Source organism: Panthera pardus, unplaced genomic scaffold (assembly GCF_024362965.1).
Source record: "Panthera pardus isolate Hobbes unplaced genomic scaffold, ASM2436296v1 HiC_scaffold_21, whole genome shotgun sequence".
In the NCBI taxonomy this organism is placed as follows: Eukaryota; Metazoa; Chordata; class Mammalia; order Carnivora; family Felidae; genus Panthera; species Panthera pardus.
Genome location: NW_026526777.1, coordinates 68434307 through 68458603, shown reverse-complemented (window position 1 = coordinate 68458603; position 24297 = coordinate 68434307). Strand labels below are relative to the sequence as shown.

The 24297-nt window shown below is 45.2% G+C and overlaps 1 protein-coding gene across 1 annotated transcript in view; it reads right to left on the bottom strand.

The window, feature by feature from the left end:
• ENAH (ENAH actin regulator) overlaps positions 1-24297 on the bottom strand; it is a 137066-nt gene that overhangs the window by 47349 nt on the left and 65420 nt on the right. Inside the window, 2 exon segments of the mRNA XM_053909450.1 lie at positions 12243-12420; positions 21296-21461. Of these exon segments, the coding sequence (XP_053765425.1) occupies positions 12243-12420; positions 21296-21461 (344 nt within the window).

The window sequence follows — 24297 nt, the reverse complement described above, 5'->3', positions numbered from 1 at the left end:
GTTCCGTGGGCAAGGTTCATGGGGGGGGGGGGGGGGCGCACTCAGTGACATGAGGATGTCTCAGATCATTTGTATGGAAAGTCACAACTTTGCTCGCTTATCCACACGTAGAGCTGAAAGTCTTGTCACCACGAGAAGTGTTTTCATTTTAAATGTACAATATGGAGACTTTCAAAGACCAAGTCTCTTCCCTACTTTTACAGGAGAAAAAGAACGAAGAGAACCAATAAAAGTACACAGTTTCTAAGCTAATGCTCTTGGATGTGGGGAAAAAATGAAGGCAGGGCAATTCTGGGCAGGAAAACTGAGCTTAGAGACAAAAGAGGATAAATGTCAGAGACTTCACCAATCGGTCACGCATTCACCTCTATGCACAGCTTGGCACGGAAAATTACTGCACAATTCTGCTATAACTCACCAAGTTTTTAAATGCTGGGGTTATAAAAAAAAATCATTCATTCATTCATTCATTCAGAGAATGCGCTCGCACAGGAATGCTAGGGCGGGGATGGGGGGGTTGGGCGGGGAGAATCTCAAGTAGGCACGCCCAGCACGGAGCCTGATGTGGGGCTCAATCCCACGACCCTGGGGTTGTAACATGAGCCAAAATCAAGCAGCAGACTCTTAACCAGCTGAGCCACCCAGGCACCCCAGAGATTAAGTAATCTCTGCACTCAAAGTGGGGCTCGAACTCACAACCCCGAGACCAAGAGTCGCACATTCCACTCACAGAGCCAGCCAGGTGCCTCTAAAATGTTCAGTTTTTTTAAACTAAAGAATCCGTGGAAGGCTTTTTGCTTTGCTCTGAAACTCTTTATTTTAAAAAACTGCTAAGATCCATGGGGCACCTGGGTGGCTCCATCGGTGAAGCGTCCGACTTCAGCTCAGGTCACTATCTCACAGTTCCTGGGTTCGAGCCCCGGGTCGGGCTCTGTGCGGACGGCTCAGAGCCCGGAGCCTGCTTCCGATTCTGCGTCTCCCTCTCTCTCTGCCCCTCCCCTTCCTGTGCTCTCTCTCTCTCTCTCTCAAAAATAAACATTAAAAAATTTTTTAACTGCTAAGATTCAGTCATCACTCTTACTGTACAGCAGTCACACAACTTTAAAATGAGGAAGCCAACTGCCGAAGCGTGCCAATCCACGGGCACGGTGAAAAAAGCACACCTGGACACAGGAGACACACTGTTTACTAGGATTTACTTATCACACTGCCAGGCAGGACACATGCTCTTAGAAGACGGCTGAACCTTGAAAACATCACACTAACTTCGGTCCTATCAACACAAGGTCCGCCCCGAGTGCCATCTGCGGAAGAGACCAGAGACCCGCTCCCGGTCACCTTCAGACTGGCAAGTGTGACTCAAGGCTTAAGTGGAGAAGACCGGTGAGCCTGAGGGAGTAAGGAAAAGGAATTCTTCTACGGCAGCACCACGGTAAAGAGCAGAACAGGGTTTGTAAAGGAACCCCCTCCCTGTAAACGTCTCTCTTCCTACACGAATGACACCGTCATAACCAAATACCCCTGAGAATTTCCAGAAAACAGAGGTCATCTGTTTCCCGCGAGAATTTTCTCAGACGTTGCAGAAGCCCACGGAAACAGCAGGCCTACTCACAAGAACTATTCCCGGTTCCTCCGCACGAGAGTACGCTGTTGGCTCACGCCACCTGACCCCGCCGCTCTGTCCCACGCATGGGACTCGGGCTGCCTCGCAGACACTTCTGACCACATCTGTCTTCTCTGCCCAGGTCACAGCCCCTTCGGGTCGACTATTTTAAATTACTCGTTTTTGTTTCTCTCATAGCACGCAACCTAGTACCTTATTAGGAAAACAAATGCTTTTCTTCTTTGACATTATGAGACCACCTGCCTCTTAGGAGTTTTTTATGGATTACCCAAACAATATTCTTTATGGATAAAATACCGATTTCAAAGATACCACTGTTTAATACCATCTTCAAAAAATGGATCAGAATTTTCCTATCTTGCCTACAACATAAAACAGGAATGCCCGAGGTTCACCCACACGCACGGCACCAACGTGCTGGATACAAACACAGACGGACAAGCCCACAGCCCACAGGCCACTGCCACACTTCCAGGCGGATGAGAGCACGGCCGACTCCCAACCATTACATCTGCACAGCAGGCCTGGGGGCCACTGTGGGTTGTGACGGTCTCCCCAGAGAAGTGGATCCTACGGTTCATTTCCTACCATTAATGAACAGAATAGACTCTATTCGATTAAAGCTTCTCTCGGGGCTCCTGGGCGGCTCAGTCAGTTAAGCGTCCGACTTCGGCTCAGGTCATGATCTCACGGTTCACGGTTTTGAGTCCCGTGTCGGGCTCTGCACTGACAGCTCAGAGCCTGGAGCGTGCTTCGGATTCTGTGTCTCCCTCTCTCTGCCCATTCCCCACTCGGTTTCTCTCTCTCAAAAATAAACAAACATAAAAAAAAAAAAAACCTTTATAGCTTCTCTCTACCCCCTACATCCGTGTTTACAGATGGAAAAGTCCTATAAAACAGGTATCTGAATTTCTGACATCTAGCAAATGCTTCTCCAATCTATGGGCAACAAGTAGGACTAAAATCAGGACTTCAAGTGAAGTAATTGTACATAAATTACTATTCTCAGGCACTGAAACCAGCAAATCATCAAGGATGACATCCTTGGGTCACTGCAGCACAATTAATTAAACTTAGGCTAAATGCAAAATACGCTGAGAAATGCGGTCGCCCGCTAGACCTGCATCAGGTAATGCATTATGAGATGCCTAACCGTCTGACTGCCAGAGAAGCAAAGAAACAAGAACGAGACGTAGACACACTGTCATGTCTGCCTGACAGCCAACTTCAGGCTAAAGTAACCTTCGGTAAGACCAGGACATGTAAACTAATCAGAAAAGTCCTATCTGTCCCTTTTAGTCATTCGGTCACATCCATCTTGGAGCGGGACAAGGTATCCTGGGCCTACAATGTATGACGAAGGCCATGCTCGTGAACAGCGCAATATCAGAGTTGAGTTGTGGCCAAGCTGTTTGCTTTCCCAAACAGCAAGTGATCAGGAGCTTGTAAGTCTTGAAGTAACCATTTTCAGTTCATTTATTATAAATAATAATCCCCACATTATATGACCATGAAACCATTCATCTATCGTAACATAACCAAGAAGTCACAAACGTACCAGTCAGAAACCAGAAGAACCTGAATTTCTAAGAGGCAGAGCTAGAACAGCAACCACGGATACTCGTGTTGGACAGAAGGTGGTTTCAATCTAATCGCCGGGCAATTTCCATACGTCAGGCACAAAACAGGGCCACCAGACCTGCATTCTCCCTGTCGGGGTGAAGTCCCGCCCTCACACGCCCAGCCCCCAGTAAGTCACCCTGATGGCAGGAGAAAAGATACAAAACAGAAAAAGAGGGAATAATAACAATAGGAAGAGAGGTTTCTCTGATATAGGCAAAGCAAGGCTTGTATTGAAGACAGAATCCTGCACTAAAGAAATAAAAAATATGCAATAATCAATTCTCATCCACTAGCCAGTCTTATCCCACAGGCAAGACGTTTTCACTAGGCTGCCGGGAAAAGCTAAAGAGACGCTGGAAATTCTTTTCTCAGTCAACAGTCTCCCTGATGACGGGTTAGGACAGTCATTCTCAAAAGTTTTGGTCACGGGGCCCCCAAACTCTCTTAAAAATTACTGAAGCCCCTGAAGAGCATTTGCGTGAGTTACAGTTGCTGTCATTTGCTGTATTAAATAGACAATATTTTTCCACTTTTAACTTCTAGTAATTCACTTTAAAAATAGCAATTAAAAATTATCATTATTATTTTCCAAATAAAAAAATATTAGCTATTAGGACAGCATGCTTTTCTATTTTTACAAATCTCTTTAATGTCTGGTTTAGTAGAACACAGCTGCATTATTTCACTCTCGTTCACATTCGGTGTGTTGTGTGTGGCACACTGTTCCGGCTGAAGTGTAAGGAAAAAGGAGTGCCTTACGGACCCCCTGAAAGGGTCTAGGAGAGGGTCCTCAAGGGTCCTTGGAGCACACTTTTTAGATCCCTGAGTAAGGGCTTTCAATTCAAGATTTCTGATGCTGCAGGTAGTTTAGCCCAAAGAAAAGGAGAATATGGAGAACACTCAGGCAGACCTCAATCCAGGCATCAATCCCTCTCATGACACGACACGACACGACACGACACGACACGACACGACACGAAAGGAGTGGTAGCTACAAAGTGAACATTCAAACTTTCCCCCTGGTGACTAAAAAACTAGATACAGAATAATTCCAAGGATTAGTTAGTGTAAATGCTAGAGGGCAGGGTTATCCCAAACAGATGAGAAGGACGTGTGATACAGGAGTCATTATCATTTGCATGAATCCAACAGTCACTTTCTTGTCCCAGAACTTCAAGGCAGTCCTTGTGGGTGAACGTGAGATCAGAGAGCAGAGGTGCAAAGGGAGGCCCAGGGTACAGAACGTACCAGAGGCAGCCTTCCGAGAAAATCTGGCTCGGTGTACCCACTGAAAGCGAGGGTACCTACGTACCATGCTGGGGAGAGCCGAGACCCACCACCCAAATCACCTTCCAGAAACCCTCAGTTTCCCCATGGAACCCCAGTTGGGAAGGGCAGAGACGCGGGCTGGACACTGAGGCTGCGCGACGGGTGGGGCGCAGAAACTAGGAGCCTAGCTCTGCAGCCCCTAGCCTGGTCAACAGCTGGAAACCCTTTGTTACTTTAACCAACACCCTCGACCAGACAGATGTTCAGAGTGAGCCTGTCCAAAGAACTATCTTTCACGAGTAATCAAAGATACATAACGGGTCATGTTTTCGATTCAGGTACTGGGATTGTTTCAACTTTTCTTATCAGTATCTTGGCACAATCACAAAAGCACAAAAAGATCCGAAAATTCCTAAATGTCAACAACAGTCCATTAGAACTTCTGATAGGTTTTAGATTAATTATCTCTACGAAGAGCTGGTAAATTTCAGTCACAAACAAAGCAGCTCAGGATCTGAGTAAGTAGGTGTAACAATGTATGGCACACATTGTTCCCACAACTTTCCAAAACACACAGCTTCAGCTGTGTCCCAGTGGTCTTCTGGTGACAGCCTGAAAATCACCGCTCTCATCTGACCAGAATTCTCTTCCATGGAAAAGGACATTCGTATGTAACGCACACGCTAACTCTCTTAATGAATCACTGAACTGTGGGCTTAACATTAACGTATTTGTGCTCTAATTTCATTTTAACATCTAATAAAGAAGTTAGTAAGTTTCTTTTCCCTACCGTGAGCTACTTGAAAACAAAACTGTGCCTGTGTGCTTTTCTTTCTAGAACCCAGACTCAGGTTCATAGAGAAATCAGCTTTATGCTGAACTACATTTTCATTTCCATGTCTTTCTCTCAAACCGGGGACTTTCTTCATCTGACAGTGGGGCCATTTGGTCTGCAAACACGCCGCCCCCCCAGGCTACAGCGGGCGTGGGGCGCGGGAAATGACCGGTTGGGATTTTCTCATGCACACACTCACCTAAGGGGACACGGTGCTGGAACAAGGGATTCCTGCTCAAACTCGCCTGGCCCTCACTGAAATCTCCGGTTTCGGTTTTCCTCTCTTGTCAGGACCTCGGGCTCCCGCAGCCCCCTTTCCAAACCACCGCCGGTTGCTGGGGTCTGGCTTCATCCACAGGATCCACGTGCTCCCAGCCTCCCGCTGAGCGGCATCACGAGGTTCTCAAGGCGATCACACCTACCTTCTGCCCCGGGATAACCCGATCGTTGGCTCCTTCCCTGCCGGGCGGCCTCCCCAACCCGGCACTTACACCGTTACACTGCACGCACTTTTCACACTCAGCTCACAACGCCACCTCAGCAGGAACGCACGCCCAGCTGCTCCGGCGAAAAGCAGCCTCACTCCCCTTCGCGTGGAACGTCTTTCGGATTATAGCTGTGTCTTACCCTACGAGACCGGAAGAAGCCTGGAGGAGATCTGAGTCTAATTACTACCCCTGGCGTTTAGATGCACTCATATGATGGATGAATTCGCTAATTTCCTGTGAGAAATAGAAGCAACGAGGCAGGTCTTCACCAGGGGGTAAAGCCAAGGAAGAAGCTGGAGAAAATTTCAAAGTCTCTCTACCACTTTTTAGTCCTCGAAGGTAATCCACACGGCAGAATTTTCTAGGAATTTATAAATATCAGCGTTCAGAAGTAACATTTTATAGCTCACGACTGCTAGCGCCTTCATCTCCTGTAATTCCCATAACGATATCCTAACACATTCCCACAAGGGAAACCACTTTGGAGAAGGTGCCCGCCAGAGGAGGAGACAGCTTGGGCTCCAATTGTAAGTGCTTTCCACCGAATCACAATAAAAGACCGAATCACAATAAAAGACGGTGACATTTTACTGAAAGACATAAAACAAAAAAACAAATGAAAGTTCCTTTCTTTCCTATTTTCTCACCCTAAAGTGACTTCCCTCAAAAGCCTCTTAAATGCACTCTGAAGATGCCATTTGAGAAGCAGAGCAGTGGCCTGAGGGCCAGAGGACCCAACCCCAGGCCGGCCTCCCTGTGGGCCCTCGGCCTTGGGCCTCCTCCGGGTGTGTCTGTCAGGTTATGCGGGGCCTGAGGGAACCCATGTCTCCCCTGCCAATATTTGTGACTAGAAGCCGGGGTCCCAGTTCCTGCAGATCAACCTCACCTTACTGTGAAGACTGACTTCATAAGCAGAAGAGGGAAGGGCAAAAGTGAAGCAGCAGGTGACGGTGACGCCACCTCCAAAAAGACAGTCCCACCGACCCGACCCCAAACCTGAGGAGCAGCTAATGCTTCCTGTTTCTAAAGGTTATCGGTGCGAAAAGAAAAGATAGGACGAAACAGGCAGAGAGGGAGAGATTAGGGCCTGAGGTCCCGGGGGGGAGGTGGGGGGCAGAACACGTATTCTGGAACGATGCTGGGAGCGCTGACCTGGCTGACCTGGCCTAAGGTCCCTCTAAAGAATGTAACAGACCCCACCTGCGCCCCCTCAGGTCCCCCTAGGAATCTGACTGAAGACCTGGCTGAAAATAAGGAGTGGCATAAAACCTGCGCCACACCAGGGACCACGTGGCCACAGACGGTTGCTGAGCAGGACTGGACGACCCAGCCCCTGTGGCTGGCCAGCAGTGAGGGATGAGGGGAGAGGGATGGGAGCCACCAGAACCTTACAGAACAAGGACCCCTGCCTACTGTCGCGGGCATTCGCTCTCGCGTGTCCCCTCTCTGTAACAAGAGCTTCCGTACTCCTCCTTCCTCATCTTCTGCTCGAATCAACTTCTGCCTGCTGCTCATTTTACTGTGCCCACACCTTCCTCGTTCGACGCGGCGAGACAACGAACCTCAGTATGAGGCATTAGTTCTGCGACAATAGTGACAAGCTTAAGTGACCGAACAAACTAAGTGGAAACTACCGCGCCCAAGGTCACGTGTCGGATCCTCCCAGGGTCCGATCCTGTACGGCTTTCTGGGGGCACTGAAGTGCTCCCAACGCAGGTGTCCAAACCGAATCTGTGCCTCCCCACCCCCGTCCCCGTCCGCTTAAGGCCACGTTCACCACGGCCCCTGCCGGACACATGTGGCACCACCTGACCACGGCATAGCCTCGTCCCGGCCCGCCCGGCACACCACTGGACAACTGTAAGAGAGTCAGGGCACAGGGCCACGTCGTGGCTGTGGCCCGGGGCCAGTCCCCGGACTTGTGCAGGCTGTGCCCCCACCTCTCACAGGAGGTCACGGCCGACTGTGGGCCATTATTACAAAGACCACGAGTGACGCATGCACCGATCAGGAGCTGGCGGGCAGCAGGCACCTGATGAACACGTCGTTCCCGCCTCAGCCCTGCTTTAAGGACAAAATGCCGACGGATGGGCATGGAAGGTCATAGTGTCACCTGTGCTCCACTCTGCTCGCTTTTTGCTGGGGCTGTTTCACTTCCGGGGCGGCATCACAGTGGCACCAACCTCCTGCCGGACAGCCCTTCCCGTCCTAAAGCACCCACCTGGTCACAGGAGCACTCACTGAGTGTCCCCCAGCCCGGCACCGAGTCGCAGGCCCTCCCAGCCTCCCGACTTCTCCCTCGGGGTCCCCTCCTCCATAACCCCTTGCGTCCAGGCCACCACACGTCTCTCTGTTGTTTCCCAATCTCCCCAAGTTCCAATGCCCCCAACCCCATCTAGAATGTTCTACCACTCATGAGGACTACTCATTCTTCAAAACATAACTCAAGTGTCATCTTCCTTTAAATCCCCCCTTTGACCCTGGAACCTTCTCAGGCATGCCAAAGGCCTTTCTGCATACTTCACTCACAGCACCTCCACACCGTGTGCCAACGAGCCGCTCTTGTTTCCAGCAGCTCCAGCCAGACTGGAAGCCCAGGGGCCGGGGACAGGCTTCTCTGGCGAGAACATTCCCAGTGCCTGGCACAGACCCTGTGCTCAAAACGTACAGACAGCTTCTGCAACATGACCTCAGTATTGTCCTGTGGATACTGCCATCTTCAGGACTGAAAACTTCAGGACTGAAAGTGTCGCTAGTAACTTAAGATATTTCTAGAAACTTTTTGAGATTTTTAAAATCCAATTAATTCTAAAGCATATCTCAAAAATATTAAAAAATGCTGAGATAAAATTCATATAAATGCTCCCATTGAAAGATATATCAGACCAAGTTTCGAGCAAAAAAAAAAAAAAAAATTAATGGAATCTCTCTATATTAAATGTTTTAAAAAATAAAAAAAAAAATTTTTAAACATGAGGATCTCTTTGTGGTCCCATCTTCAATAGCTATAAAATAATATCTATCAAAAACAGTCTTAGTTAATGGTAAGGTATTTGAAGGTGTTCCTTCTACAAAGGTATGCTTAATCTTGGTTGAAAAGAACAAAAGCAGAACATACTTGCTGGTTTCAGTCTGATTTTCCTTTTAAACAAGTGAGTTTAAAAGATTATTTCCTATTTTCAAATGACCTGAACCTTTCTCAAAAAGAGATTGTGCAAATTTACCTCCACTAATCATCACAAGGACTAACTGTGTATTTTATGTAATCCACAACTATTGTCTGCAAAACTGTTATAAATGTACTTGACAAATAACACAGAAATGAAAAATAATCAGTCTGGATAACACATTTTGAATGTAACTCTTTAAAATCAAGTCTACGTCCGTTAGAGAAAGGAGACCGAGAAACTGTAGCATTTGGTATAAAAGAATGAAGCCTAATTCAATTCTTTTTCAAGAATGTTAGAACATGTGATTTGTGTTTTTTAAATTCCAAATATAACTGGCTGTATTTAGCACCTCCTGTACTTTCCAGTATATTAGATAATTGCACAGCAAGTTAAAAACAAAATAAAGGAAAACATTCCTGCCACCCTCCCTTTTCATAAAAGAGATGGAAATATCACACACACACACCCCACACAGAGTACCTTATAAAGGTCAGTATGAATAGCCCCAAAGAAAGCTGTTTTTTAATTAAAAAAAATTTTTTTTGAGGGTTTAGAGGACTCGGGGGCAAGGGAGAGAGAAAGGAAAACCGGGCTATTGCGGGTTTTGGCAGAATGGACGGGTTAGTGACCGCTGCCCCCGCTTGGCGCCTCGGCGGCCAGGGGCCCCGACCCCCACGTAGGTCAGAGCGGCTTCACGGTCTCGTGTGTGTGTGCACTGGGTTTCTGAAGAAGACGTTGTCTGAACAAAGGTGTATATGACTTTAACAAGCCTAAAATTTACTCAGAAGGATAAACCGGTATTCAGTGGCTAATACTGACACTAACAGCTAAACAGCAAACAAAGAAACAGAAGTATTCAACATAGAAAAGTGGTTTTAAAAAGTGCTAACCATGAAGAAGCAGGAAGACGGGGATCTGCAGTTGCTTTACCTTTAGGAATGTTTATTTCTGTTGCTTCTGATCAGAGATTTCTTGGGTATATTGTTTGTGTAGGGAGGGGACACACAAGTTAAGCTTTTTCGACTTGGTTTTGGCAGGAAGACAATGGATGGTTTCAGCAAGGAACTGGCTGTGGACCCAGAGCAAACAGCTGTGGAAGGCAAGGCATGCTCCAGATGAGAGGGGACATTACTGGGGGTGTTTGCTTAGGTGGCTGGGAGGGGCCCCCTGAATAATACTGGGGTGATACGTCCGGATCCCAGTTTGGAGATCCACGGAAAAAATTTTACCCTTCTGCTTCCTAGCATCTGAATCCTCCTGTGCCTCCATTTCCAAGCCAATTGATTAATGCCATCAAAGATCAGAAATTACCGTTTGTCTATAGTAATTTATGAAAAAAGCCATTTTCTAAAAAGATCAGACTATAAAGAACATGATCCATCTCACATGCTTTGTTTTCTCTAATGAAACTGCCATCAAACCAAGGGCCTCTGTGCCTTGACAGGGGCCACGGTGCAGGGAGACAGTTAAGACGGGCCAGCCTGTCCTAGCAACCTCTCCGTCGCCTCAGCCCACGGCAGTACAGGCTCAGGCTGCGACACAGAAGAGAACAAAACTTCAAGACCAACTGAGAAGACTCTGCTAAATGTTTCGGCCTTACCAAGATGTCTGTAGCTAGTGAGATGATGGGCGATCTTCGGAAATTACAAGAAAATGTAATCGAGTCTCTCTACATTAAGACTCATTAATTTCAAAAGATCCAGATCAGAAGAAAAAACATTAATTAGCATTTGCCTTTCGAAAGCCAACTATCGGACTACATGCTGATAAAAACAATCCTTTCCATTTAATTAAAAAAACCTGGATGACAAGATAAAAAACAATCATTTTAACCACTCTGATAGCATTCAGTTCCTAATGTAAGTCCACCGACACTCTTCTGAAGGTTGAGAAATAAAAATACTGCTCGTCTGTTTTAAACGCAGCGAAGCCGAATGTCACTGTCTACATACCCCCTCCACACTCTGGTCCTTGGATTATGTGTTATGCGGCTGGCCTCTTCATGGGATGTGAAGGGTCACAACTCTGGTTTCTTCTCTAGGGTGAGACCATGACGAGAGAGGAGCAGCACTGTGCCCGCGACAGCGCCCACAAGGGACCCCCACCGGCGGCACTTCGACCATCCACACCCATGACTGTACACACCGGCAAGCGATCCCATGTCACTTAGTGACAAATCAGAAGCTCCAGAGGCCTATTTTCTCAGATCGACAGGATGTAAGAGCTATGTACAGATTATCTGCAGAAATCTTAATTTCCTCAAAAGATCTAACATAAACCATCTACAGGCATAAGAACGTAGTTTCGGCAAGATTCCAAACTGTCTTCTTGCTCTGAAATTCGTATCTGAAATAGACTAACACATGGGCTAGATGAGGCATGGTATAAATAAGGTATCTAACATATCTATGATAGGTTTTCAAACTCTGTACCTTCAACAGAATATCCAAAATTAATCTCTCTCTCCTCTTAAAATACACAAATTTTGTTGATAGCACATTCATATCATCAAGATCACTACTAACAACACAACAAAGTCAAGAATAATTGTACTTCTCTTGTTTTACATAAGACACTTACTTTCAGAATATAAAACCTATCTCCCCAAAGACATAACCACACATTGGTGTATTTCGTTTTCAATTCTGTGGACCAAAATTAAAACACAGCTTATCTCTGATACCTATACAGTTTTAAATCCCGGGTTTTTACAGTGAATTATCTCTGCAGATCTTTAACCATCATCAAGTGTCAGAGGAAATGCAATTCATGGCTTGCACCACCTGAGGGCGCTCCTAAAAACCTTTAAACAGCTTTCAGAATCCAGTTCTTGCCTACTAGAATGAGGGAAACCCAGTCCTACTTGAGGCTCATGGGCTCAGTAGTGGCTTCAAAAACGTGTTTCAGAAAACACTAGCGTCTTCATACGAGGTGAGATGATAAACACATGTAATTTCTATCCACTGCACATTCTCTGAGCCTCACATCCGTGCAACAAAAGCTGAGGTTCTAGAGAAGAATGAGCATAACTAACTTACAAATGACAGGGTTACAAATTTACTAACTAACCAATCTCATAAGACTATCTTCAGGCTCTACGTTTAGCATCAACAAACAAAAGTTCACTTTTCTGTGGAAAACAACAAAAATTCAAGAATTATTTCAAATCTATTTAACACATACACACACATGGCACCTCGGTTCAAGGAAATGAGTAAGCCTGGACACCGTACCTGTTTCCTGTGAATTCAACACCTCTAAGGCATGCATCATGGCACTTGCGAAGACATTGGCATCCTCCTTGCTGCCAAAGTTGAGGCCATACACCTGTCTGGCGTCTCGCCACTGGTGGAAGGTCTGTGTAGCTTGATTGTACTTCAACCCTTTAGGAATGGCACAATTTATCACGACCTAAAAGACAGTAATTCCTTATAGAGTCAACCCAGTAAGTGGCAATATCAACAAATCCTGATTGGATAGACTCATTCAAAACTGGTCCTGATGGACCTTGGCCAAAACAAAACAAAACAAAACAAACTGGTTACAACAACTATCAATGGTAAAATCAGCCTGTAAAAATAACAGTCTGACAGAAGTTAGTTGTCTGATGGTTACAAAGGTCTGGCCTTTAAACAGTAAATCAGCAGGACAAAAGAAAATCCATATCTTCGTTAAATATATTTTTAACATGTTTATTAAAGCACTATAAGGGCGTCTGGGTGGCTCAGTCGTTTGAGCATCCGACTTTGGCTCAGGTCATGATCTCACGGTCTGTAAGTTCTAGCCCCACATCGGGCTCTGTGCTGACAGCTCGGAACCTGGAGCCTGTTTCAGATTCTGTGTCTCCCTCTCTCTCTGCCCCTCCCCCGCTCATGCTCTGTCTCTCTCTGTCAAAAATAAATAAACATTAAAAAAAATAAAAAATAAATAAAGCATTATCAATTCAGAAAGCATACAAAACGTAAGCACGTATCTCAGTGAACGTTCCCACGTAGCCAAAATCCTGATGGAGAAATGGGATGTTAACACCAGAAACTTCCTTCCTAAATGCTCCACCTCCCAAAGGCTCTAGCGCAGTTCCACCTCCCAGATCAGGCACGAAGCTTTCTGAACTTCACGGCACATGACTCAAGTACAACTGGGTGTAGGCGTCATCGGTCCGCTGCGAGCGGCTGTGCTTTGTCCTCTCCCGCTGCTGCTGCTCGGTGGCACTCCATCGTACAGACCATGCCTCTACTGACCCATCCTCCCAATACTGGACATTTGGATTACTTGCGGTTCAGCGCTATTAAAAGCAGTGATGTCACGAACATCCCGCACGTCTTCTGTCTTCCGGTACATGAGCACCCACTCTGTCGGGCACATACCCAGGAGTGGGGTGGTCACAGGCCAAAGATACGTTCGGCTTCAGCAAAAAACTCCACGTGGCATTCCAAACTGGGTCTGCCAATTTTCACTCCCCTGGCAGCATGCGACAGCTTGCACGAGTGCACAAACAACACCACGTTATTGGAACTGTATTTCTCTGATCACTAATGAGATTTAGTGCTTTTTCATGTTGTAACGGCTATCTGGATACCTTCTTTTATAAACACTGCTTTAATTAAATCTCTTGCCCGTTTTTGTACTGAGCCATCCATCTTTTTCTTTATTGATTTGAAAGAGTCCTTTATATATTCTGAACAAGACCCCTGTTACCTGTGTTAGTGACCTGTGCTGCAAATATCTTCTCCCCTAACGGTGTCTTCCGATGAAGGGAAGTTCTTAACTTTTATTCGGTCCAAATTAGCCTTCCTTTCCTTTCACAGTTAATGCTTTTATAACCTGCTTAAGAAGTGTTTCTCAGTCCCAAGACCATGAAAATACTATCCCGTGTTATTTTAGGAGCTTTATCATTTTAACTTCCAGAGTTACATCTCCAATCCACCCGCAGACGGTTCAGGCCTCTGGTGTGAGAGAAGGCTCGAGTTTCCTTCCCAGGACGGCCGTCCAATCGATCCGGCACTGTCTATTAACTGTGCTTCAGGTTTCTACTTTCCACAAATCAGGTGGCTACACAGCTCCATTTTGTTCTACTGGTCAGATGCCCACCTGTGAGCCAAAAGGAGAGCGTCTCCCTCATCGTGGGCTTCTCCGAAGCCTTGACTGCCGCTGGAGCGCTGTCCTCCTTACTCTGCCCTTCATTCTTCCGGGGCTATCTTCAATCCTGTGTGCGGCCACGGCTCTGTATTCACACGATTCATTCTGTGTTGGTTATGCCATCTGCCAGTCTCCGCTTTTCACTGGAGTGTTCAGTCCACTGATGATGTTTCATATAATTTTGGATTTATTATTACCCTTCTACCAGCTCCAGTCACACCGCTGTCGTGCCAGCGGCTGCCCTAGAGATCACAACAGGCACCAAAACATGACTGTCACATTTATGCAACAGCTGATCGCTTAGGATTTGCCCACATTTACACTTTCTGCTGCGTTTTATTCCTCCTGCCCTCTCCAGGCTTCTGAGGGGACCCTTTCTGATCCCGAAAAACACGCTTTAGAACTTCAATTTCTTTCGATGCAAATCTAAGAAAGATTTGCATCGAATCTCTCCATTTTTGTCAGAAATTCTCTCCATTTTTGTCAGAAAGTGTCTTTAATTCACCTTCATTTTTGGAGAGGATTTTTATCAGGTACAGAATTTGAAGGGGTCACTTGTTTTCTTCCAAGCCCAGTACCTTCCTAGCTCTTGCTGGTTCTGCTACTGGTCAGCTGGTCAGTCAGCTGACCACTCTCGCTCGCTTCAGTCTTGTTTCCACTGGCAGCCCGCAGGCCTCACGCTGCGAGGCGTGAGCGTCCGGTGCTCGCGACGGGACAGGTTTAGATGGTTTTCTTTCCATTTACCTACTTTAGGTCTACAGCATCTCTAAGTTGACGTTCGATTACAAACTTGAAAATTCTTGTTCATGATCTCCTCAGTTTTTCTTCTGCCCTCCATCGTCTCCTCTCCTTCGGGCCCCCAATTACACACACAATTTCCACTATATTCACTAGGTCTTTTTTCTCTTAATCCCCTTCACCTCTTTCGCCCAACCCCCCCCCACCCCCGCCCACCCCCATTTATTCTCAAGGTTTATGAGCCTTTGTTTTTTAGATTCCACATGTAAGTGAAATCCTATGGTATTCATTCATCTTGTCCCTACCCTCCAGATCCATCCCGGTCGTTGCAAATGGCACGGTGTCTTTCTGTGTACCTGGCGGAGTAATCCTGCGTTGGTCATGCGTCCCAAATCCACTGTATCCTCGGACCTAGGATTTGGGCCTGGGTAGGGCCAGAGCCATGGCTGGGTTAGGGTTCGGACCCAGGAGAAGACAGGGGCCTATCCACCCACAGTGCAGAGACCTCTCCAGAGGGCAGAGTTGAAGGCAAGGGTCACAGTTTCTGTTTTAGGACCACACTGAGGTTTGGGTTAAGATTAGATTTTCGCTCAGGGGCACCTGGGTGGCTCAGTCGGTTAGGCGTCCGACTTCGGCTCAGGCCGTGATCTCGCGGTTCATGAGTCCAAGCCCCGCTTCGGGCTCTGCGCTGACAGCTCGGAGCCTGGGGCCTGCTTCGGATTCTGTGCCTCCCTCTCCCTCTGCCCCTCCCCTGCTCACGCTCCGTCTCTCGCTCAAAAATAAACATAAAAAAAAGAAGATTAGATTTTTGCTCAGAATCATACTCTCCAGTTCCATCCATGTCATTGCAAACAGCAACGTCCTTCTGTGCTCCTGGCTGCGTAACATTCCACCGTGTACACATACGTCTTCTCTGTCCATTCGTGGGTCAGCGGACACCTGGGTTACTTCCACATTTTGGCTACTGTAAGTATTGCTGCAATAAACGTAGGGGTACATATATCTTTTGGAATTAGTTTTTGTTTCCCTAGGTCTCTTAAGCTTTTCATATGCCCATGTTTTTCTCTCTCCGAGTATCTTAGTTTCAGTCTGAACATTTTCTTATGATCTGTCTTCCAGTTTACGAATTCTTTTTAGCTGTCACTAATTTGTCGTCACAGTCATCACTGACCCGTCAGTATCAGTTATTCAATTCTGAAATGTCCCTTGGTTCTTTTTTCAAGCTTCCAGTTCTCGGCTGAAATTCTCACCTTTGTGCTATTTCCCTGAATATATTTAGTATTAGTTATTTTAAAGTCAATTTCTGATAATTCAGCCAACCGGATGGACTCCCAGTGGATCTGTTCTATTACTGCTCCTCTTGTCTCCTCATATGCCTGGTTACTTCGACCTAATGCCAGACATTGTATGTGGACAACTGTATGGAAAGTCTGAGACCCACAATGATGCTCTAGTTTTCCAGGGAAGATTTATGTTTGCTTCTGGCAAGCAGCTAGGAAACTAACAATCTGAAGTCAACTTCATCCAACAGTGAACGAAGTGATTACAGGCTGGGTTTCAGTTCCCATAAAGGCCAGCCTCACTCTGAGTCAAACCTCTTCCCACAGGACAGGGCTTCTGGGTCCCACATCACAGCCTGGGGATTACCAAGAAAGCTCTCCCCTCATTAGCAGGCCCTAACTTTGGATTTTTGTTCTGCTGGTCCCAGGGGTCTGCCAAAAGCTCTGCTCAGTCCTCTTTCAAAACCAAGACATGACTCAGAGGTCTGAAGCTGGGCTCACTCCTCTGGTTCTCACTTCTTTCTGATCTTGGACCCAGAATTCTTCTTTGTCATGCAGGCTCTCCAAACAGTTTCTTCTTAACATTCTGTCCAATTGTTTTAGTTCTCACAGAGAAGCTCTATGTTACCTCATCTACCAATACCCAAACTTGAAATTATTTTTAAAATATGGCCTTATATTATAAAATGTATAAAATATGAAGACCTTATACTAAGTGAAATAGGCCAGACATAAATCGACAAATACTGTCTCATTCCACTTATCTGAAATACCTGTAATAATCAAACTCATTAAAAAAAAAAAGAGGAAAAAAAAAAAAGATAGAATGAAGGTTGCCAGGGACTAAGGAAGAGGAACACAGGGACTTCCTATTTAACGGGTTTGGAGTTTCAGTGTGGGAGGATGAAACGGTTCTGGAGATGAACAGGGGTGATGCTCAATACTGTGAAGGCACTTAATGCCACTGAATCGTACACTTAAAACTGGGTAACATGGGAAATTTTACGTTGTGTGCACTTTACCATAATTTAAAAGAGGATGGCCTTTTGTCATGTGATGTTTATAAGCATCGAGGTGGGGGGCCACACACAAGCCATCCATAAAGGTGTAAGTCTCGCCGCAAGGTGGGTCTGTATCCCTACTTGGCAATCAGTCTGAAAAGGTCAGGCAAAAAAAAAAAAGACAGCCACATTCACTTTTTCAATTGTTCAGTAACAGAACGTTAAGAGAAGGGGGGGAGATTGTTACTTAAATCACATTATGTCATCACTGGTTCACTTTCTCCACTGTGAGAAATTTAACACGTTCGTTCAATTGCTTCATTCATTTTTAACTTTCAAGGGTAGGCAGTGCCATACATCACCTCGAGAAACTTTATTTTTTATTCATTTATTTTATTTTATCAAGTAGGCTCCACACCCAACATGGGGCTTGAACTCATGGGCCCTGCAATCGAGAGCAGCGCCCTCCACTGACTAAGCCAGCCGGGCACTTCTCTACAAACTTCACAAGTAAGGGAAAGCCCGCGTGTTCATTTAACACTCAGTGTTTGCGGGGTGTCCACTAGGGGCGCCCTCACGTCCGGACCTGACAATAATCCGCGGGTCATTCTCTAGATTAACGGTGACGTTCCATCCTACACGTGCTCACCCACTCCCCGCCGGACCCTAACGAGCACACTGTGCACTGAACGCCTAACTCTTCCTGGTCTCCTTGGCTCAACACCTGATCTCATCTGCGAAGTTGTCCACGACCCTCTTCCCTGTCTTCTCAGCAAACATCCTTCTTGTATACCTCTCTGTGCTGCGAATGGCACGTACCAGGCTGAAACCACTCACCGCGTGTCTTCCCCCCATTCCCTACTGCCGCCCTCCTGCAAACCCAAGCACGGTGCCCAGAACACAGGAAGCACCAAGTGGGAAGCAAAAAAAAAAAGGGGGGAGGGGGGGAAGAGTAGGTGATTTTTTAAACGGCTCTTACTACAGAAAGTTTAGACACTGTTTAATAAATTATAGTCTGTTTCAGCTTCACTGATAACCATTAAAAAATATAACAAGGTACTCTGGAAAACCAATTATTTATTAGATTTATTCTTAGGTAATCATTTTTGTTACTCCAAGCAATATCTTTATAAAATCATACAGCTGACCCTCGAACGACAAAGGTTTAAAACACATGGGTCTACTTACCCACAAACATTTTTCCAAAATAGTCTTGTTTACAGTCCTGTAAGTGTATGTTCTCTTCCTCATGATTTTAACAACATTTTCTTTGCTCCAGCTTACTTTAAGAACAAAATGAATAATATATATAAACTACAAAATATATGTTCATTGACTATGTTATTGGTAAGACTTCCAATCTAGGGGTGCCCGGGCGGTTCAGTCGGTGAAGCGTCCAACTTTGGCTCAGGTCATGATCTCACAGTTTGTGAGTTCGAGCCCCACGTCAGGCCCTGTGCTGACAGCTCAGAGCCCGGAGCCTGCTTCCGATTCTGTGTCTCCCTCTCTCTCGGCCCCTCCCCTGCTCATGCTCTCTCTCAAAAATAAACATTAAAAAAAAAAAAAAAAAAAAAAAAAAGACTTCCAGTAGACAGTAGGCTATTAACAGTTAAGCTCTGGGGGAGTCAAAAGTTATACATGGATTTCCAACTGCACGGGAGGCGATGCCCCTAACCCCCAGCTCGTTCAAGGGTCAGCTGTCATTTTCAAGTTGTTTGTTGCTAGTTAAACTGGTCTTACATCCAGCAACCATGATGAGCAATCTTACTAGTTCTCATATTTTATCTGCAGCTGCTCTTGGCATTTTTTATGTACTTCAGTGAATAAGGTCAACTCTGTTTCCAATCTGTATAGCTTGTGTTCCATCATATTCATGTCACTAGGTTACCTCCGCCTCTGCAATGCTAAATGAAAATGACGAAAGCTGAAATCCTCAACTAATTCCCGAGTTTAATGGAAATTCCCCCCCAATATTATACTATCCTGTAAGATGTGTGGTGTAGGTTTATACAATGCATCCTTATCAGCTTAAGAAAATTCATTTTTATGCCAAATATGCTGAGATGCTTATGTACGGATTTTATCAAATGCTTTTTCTGAATCTCTCATTTCTTGCGTGTTTCTCCTGGTAAAGGACATTAAAAAATTAGCTAATGTTAAACTAGCCTTACATTACTGAGATGGAGACAAACCTTATTTGGTTAAGAGGTGGTATTTTTTTCATATACATTGCTGCCTTTGGTCCATTGATATCTTATTGAGGACTTTTGTATCTATGCCAGTGTTCATAACTGAGGCTGGCATATAATTTTCCTCTCTCAAATTGTTCTGTGTCAGATACCAAAATTGTACTAACCTCATAAAATACTACTCTTTAGAAGAGTTTGTATAAAACAGGTAACAACTTAAAGGTTTTTAAATTTTGTTTATAAATACTTTAGATTCCCTCCCTCCTTGGTTTTTAGATTTTGGGGGGAGACTATTAACTACTGACTGTGGGTCTGTCTTTCCATTATTCTGCCAGTCTTGGTCAATTGTATTTTTCTACAAAATGACCCATTCCTTGGCATAAAGCTGTTTATGATAGTTTATCTCTTTACTGTAACTATAATGACATCTCTTTTCCAATCCTACTATTTTTTGTAACTTTTCATTTTTTATTTGATTCTGCCAATTTTTCCATTCAATGAAACAGCTTTTGGGTTAATGATTTCTATTTACGTTTTTTATTTAGTTAATTTCTCCTTATATTTTTACTATTTCCTTCTGTTTTCTTTGGGTCAAGCTCGCCATTAAGATTTGTCCATCTGAGGGCAGCTTAGATGTGCCAGAGGTTTCTACATATCACATCCTGTCACTCAAGTCTAAGTCTTTTATTTTCCAAACATTTTTTACTCTTCATAATGATGTGATTTTCACGTCATGAATTTAGAAGTGTTTTTAAGTTTCCAAACATTCTGGGACACCTGGGTGGCTCAGTCACTTGAGCACTGACTCTTGATTTCGGCTCAGGTCACGATCTCGAGCCCTGTGCTGACAGTGCAGAGCCTGCTTGGGATTCTCTCTCTCCCTCTCCCTCTCCCCTCCCCTGCTCGCTCTCTATCTCTATCTCTCAAAATAAACAAACTTTAAAAAAGAAAGAAGAAAGAAAAATCCACACTCCTTTGCGTCCTATGCTGATGGTGTGGAGCCCCACCCCGTGTAGACGGAGGTCTCAAAGCCCAACCTCCTGCAGGCCCACAGCGGCTGCACACCGACGACAGACCTGAGTCCGTAGCTATTCACAGTTCTTAACTGCCATCCTGAAACACAAGGCTGCCGCAGCACCTGTCGGCACACTACACCAGGGTTCCTGGCAGAAACCCGGGGACCGGCCTTTCCTTAGTTAAGGACTCAGCCGGAAATTTCCTATTTTCCTGCATGGGTTTGACACTGGTCGAGTCCACCGTCTTACCAGAACCAAAAGTATTTCATAAATCTGTCCGTTATACAAGTTCTTGCTGCAGTTCGCATATACTTGGCGCTGGTGAGGCCCCACCCACGTTCCCTCTGTCTACCACTGCTCGCAGTCCGCTGAGACCCAAGACATCACGTCATCAGGTAATGCAGTCACCTTTCTGAGAAATCCGGAGCAGGGAAATAGGAAAGGCTTAGCTTTCATCCCAGGTACGAATTACAAACGCCCAACTATTCCAGCAATCTTAAAACCTACAATGTTTCCATCATACGTGAATTTACAGTATTTGCTGAAATTACTAACATTTTCAACTCCCTCCTCTAGCCCCAACCTTTGGCAGGAAATGAATTCCTTAAACACACAACCTGCTATTTAAGTGGTATTTCACATTTTTTTGGTCCTAAATTTACCTTAGATTCCCAAACTTAGCTAGCTGGAAAGCCAGAAGATCTAACGAATGTTCATAATTTAAAGTCATATTTGTATTTTTGTACAGTTAGCTCTAAATCCTCACCCATCCAAGGTGGACAGGGCGGGAAGGCAACCCCATCCCAGTTTTCCCACACGGAAGAGGCTGACTGTAGTTGCCAAGAGCTCCTTCAGGGTGCCGACTACTTTACAGTCCTTCTGTAATTCTACACAACTTTCACTAGAAGGTAAGAGACCCTTACCTGATGGTCCTGAATCTTCCTGCCCACCACTCTGAACGTGTTGTTGCCTGTATGGTGATATATGTGAACTCTGCTGAACCCCGTTGAGCCACCAGCTGGCACCCACTTCTTGTTGGCATCATCATAAACCATCACAGCAGCTCTTGCCTGACAAATACTCTGTTCACTGTAAAAAATAAAACATGCAAACTTAAGACATTTAAAATATGCTAAGTTTCCCATTCAGCTCTACAAACCAGAGTGAGCCCACAATTAGTGCCTCACTGGCTGCTAGAACAACGGGGAACATGACAGAGGCTTCCTGCCTCAATGGGTAGAGTCTAAGGGGGCAAAAGAGACCAAAAACTGAAGTGTAGTGTGGGACCAGCGGGAAGTCAGGATCCACGAAGAGCACATAGATAAGAAACACAAGAAATGTTTTCTAATCTAATACACTGAGTATCTAATACATTCGTCAAACTGAACACAACCACAGATATAAATTAACCGTCATCGTTCAACTGCACGTATGTTTATAATACTGGTGACCTGTGATTACCCACTCTTTACTGGAAAGGTGATTCTTACCATCGGGCTTGCTGCAAGGCCAACGTAACAAACTCTGACCACTTCCCTCCGGTCCGTGAGATATGGAGTGGCCACTAACAATCAACTGATGGCAATGTGACTTAAGTCCTTGACTCCACGTGGGCAAGACAACATCCCATGTTCATTTAAACATGCGAAGGTAAAATGAGATCCTTTCTAAAGATCCCTCGAGATTTTAGATTCTAACCCTCATAGGTAAACATTAAAGAAGAAAAGACTAATTTCCAGGAAGGATCTTTACATCTCAGTTTCATTCCCATTATTTGTTACCAAATAAGACTGAGATACACAAAATGTAGAGATGATCTTAATTTCATATTATGTACTAGGTTCATCTTTTAAATATTCTATAATACTACTGGGGAAAAAAGGGCTGCTTTGAATTTTATTACTTCATACCATATCTTATTTTTTAAAAATCCAGTACCAAGAGTGGGTAACAGAAGAAAACAGGTATGTTATGTTAGGCCACACCAATTAAAACGACTCAATCTCCACGTCCAAGACTTAGCTGATGCTTAAAGCGGAGACCAGTGGAGGTGCTCCCAGTGGCTCAGCCAACCTTACCCTTAACAAAAGTACTGCCCGTTCTACCAATTTTAGCCTCAAAGATTTTAAACAGTTATCAGTGTGGGTTCTTGGCCAATATCCTCAAAAACAAGTCACTCTCAGACCCTCCCCTCTTACTCACACCTCTGCCCCGTCCCTCAATAGCCTGTGTTTTACTCTTATCAAGTGACATGATGACAGAAGATCAGGGGAGACCCACTGGGGTGACAGCACTGAGCGATACGGTTGCTTCAGAACAGCGAGGTCATCACTATTTCTACCTTTCCATCAGAGAAACTTTACAAAAACGAACTCATAACAATACGTGTGCAGCACAAACACTGAAATTAAAGCGGTACTGTCTAAACTTTCATGCTGCACTGAAATTTCTTGGTAAACTAGTTCTGGGAATAAAAACCAGTTAATTACAAACAGTGTGAGTTATTTCTAAATGCCTAATTAAAGAGCACCTGTCAGCTCAAAAGTTGAAATCTCTTCATGGCTCACAGCAGAAATACTTGCCAAGTGACAGCATTTACAGGGCCCTGCACAAAGATTATGTGAAACAAGCTTAGGCAAAGTGCCCCTTACAGCATACAATCCAAGACACAAATCTACCATTAATCGTAAATAACAAATCTGTAAATTAATACACAACACTATTTTCCCGTTCTCAAAAATTAGTATTTCGGGACATATGTTTCCTAAGGTTCAAAATACACTATCTCCTCCAGAAGTCCCAGCGGGATCATATAAGCCAAAGCAATAAACCCCCATTTGTTGTATATTAAATCATTCCATGCCTAAAAAAAGTGTTCGTTTGTTTTTGAGTTTATTTATTTATTTTGAGATACACAGTGAGCAGGGGAGGGGCAGAGAAGGAGAGAGAGAATCCCAAGCCAGGCTCTGCGCTGACAGCAAGGATCAAACTCACAAACCGTGGATCATGACCTGAGCCAGAATTAAGAGTTGGACCCTCATTCGACTAAATCACCCAGACACTCCCCCCATCCCAATTTTTTTAATATACGTAGGAAATCTAAAAGCAAGAGATGCCCCCACTTTTACCTCCATTTTCCTTCCCCACTGCTCTAGAATGGGTTTCTGGAGACATTCCAAATACTGAAGCACACAGTTGACCAAATAGCTTTGACTAATCCTTGATTAATCAAGACACATACAAACTACTTAGCAATCAAATGTCTGATCACCTCCATTTCCCTGGGAAAGCTACAACCACAGAAACAAAGCCAGATGGACACAGCCAGGTAGCCAAGGACAAAAATGCAAAAATTAGTTGACTAGTTTCCTAATGAAGATGAAAGGAAATCTTCAAAATGAGATGTCAAAAATATAAATCCAGCTCTAAACGAAGCCAAGAAGCACCAAGAGAAGCCAAGATTAAAGAGAAGAAAAAGAAGCAGGTAACAGGAACACGGCCATGTGGCAAAGCTGTAAGGGACAGGTTATGCCCAAATAACCCTGTCGTTCTGGAAGCCACCGGGCACTCAGGGAAGCCACGGCAAGGCCCGGACAAGAAGGGATGGCGCTGGCCGCTGGAATTCTTAGTGACAAACGCAAACCAAATCTTTCCAGTTCCATTCCACAGCATTGGAGGGTCTGTCCTCACTGGACAGACGTCTCTGCCATTATAAACATCCCTTGGTCTGTGCCCCAGTTCCAGGTAAGGGGCTCCTAAAAGCCCTGGGATCTCCTGGGCGAAAGACATGTCTCTGGCCTGCTAATAGTGGCTCCATGCTTCAAGATGGAGGTTGGCTGCCAGAAATACCCAGCCTGCTTAGAGGGTTGAAATTTTCAGTTCCACCCCAGCCCCCACTTCCGGGGAAGGTAGAAGGGCCAGAGAC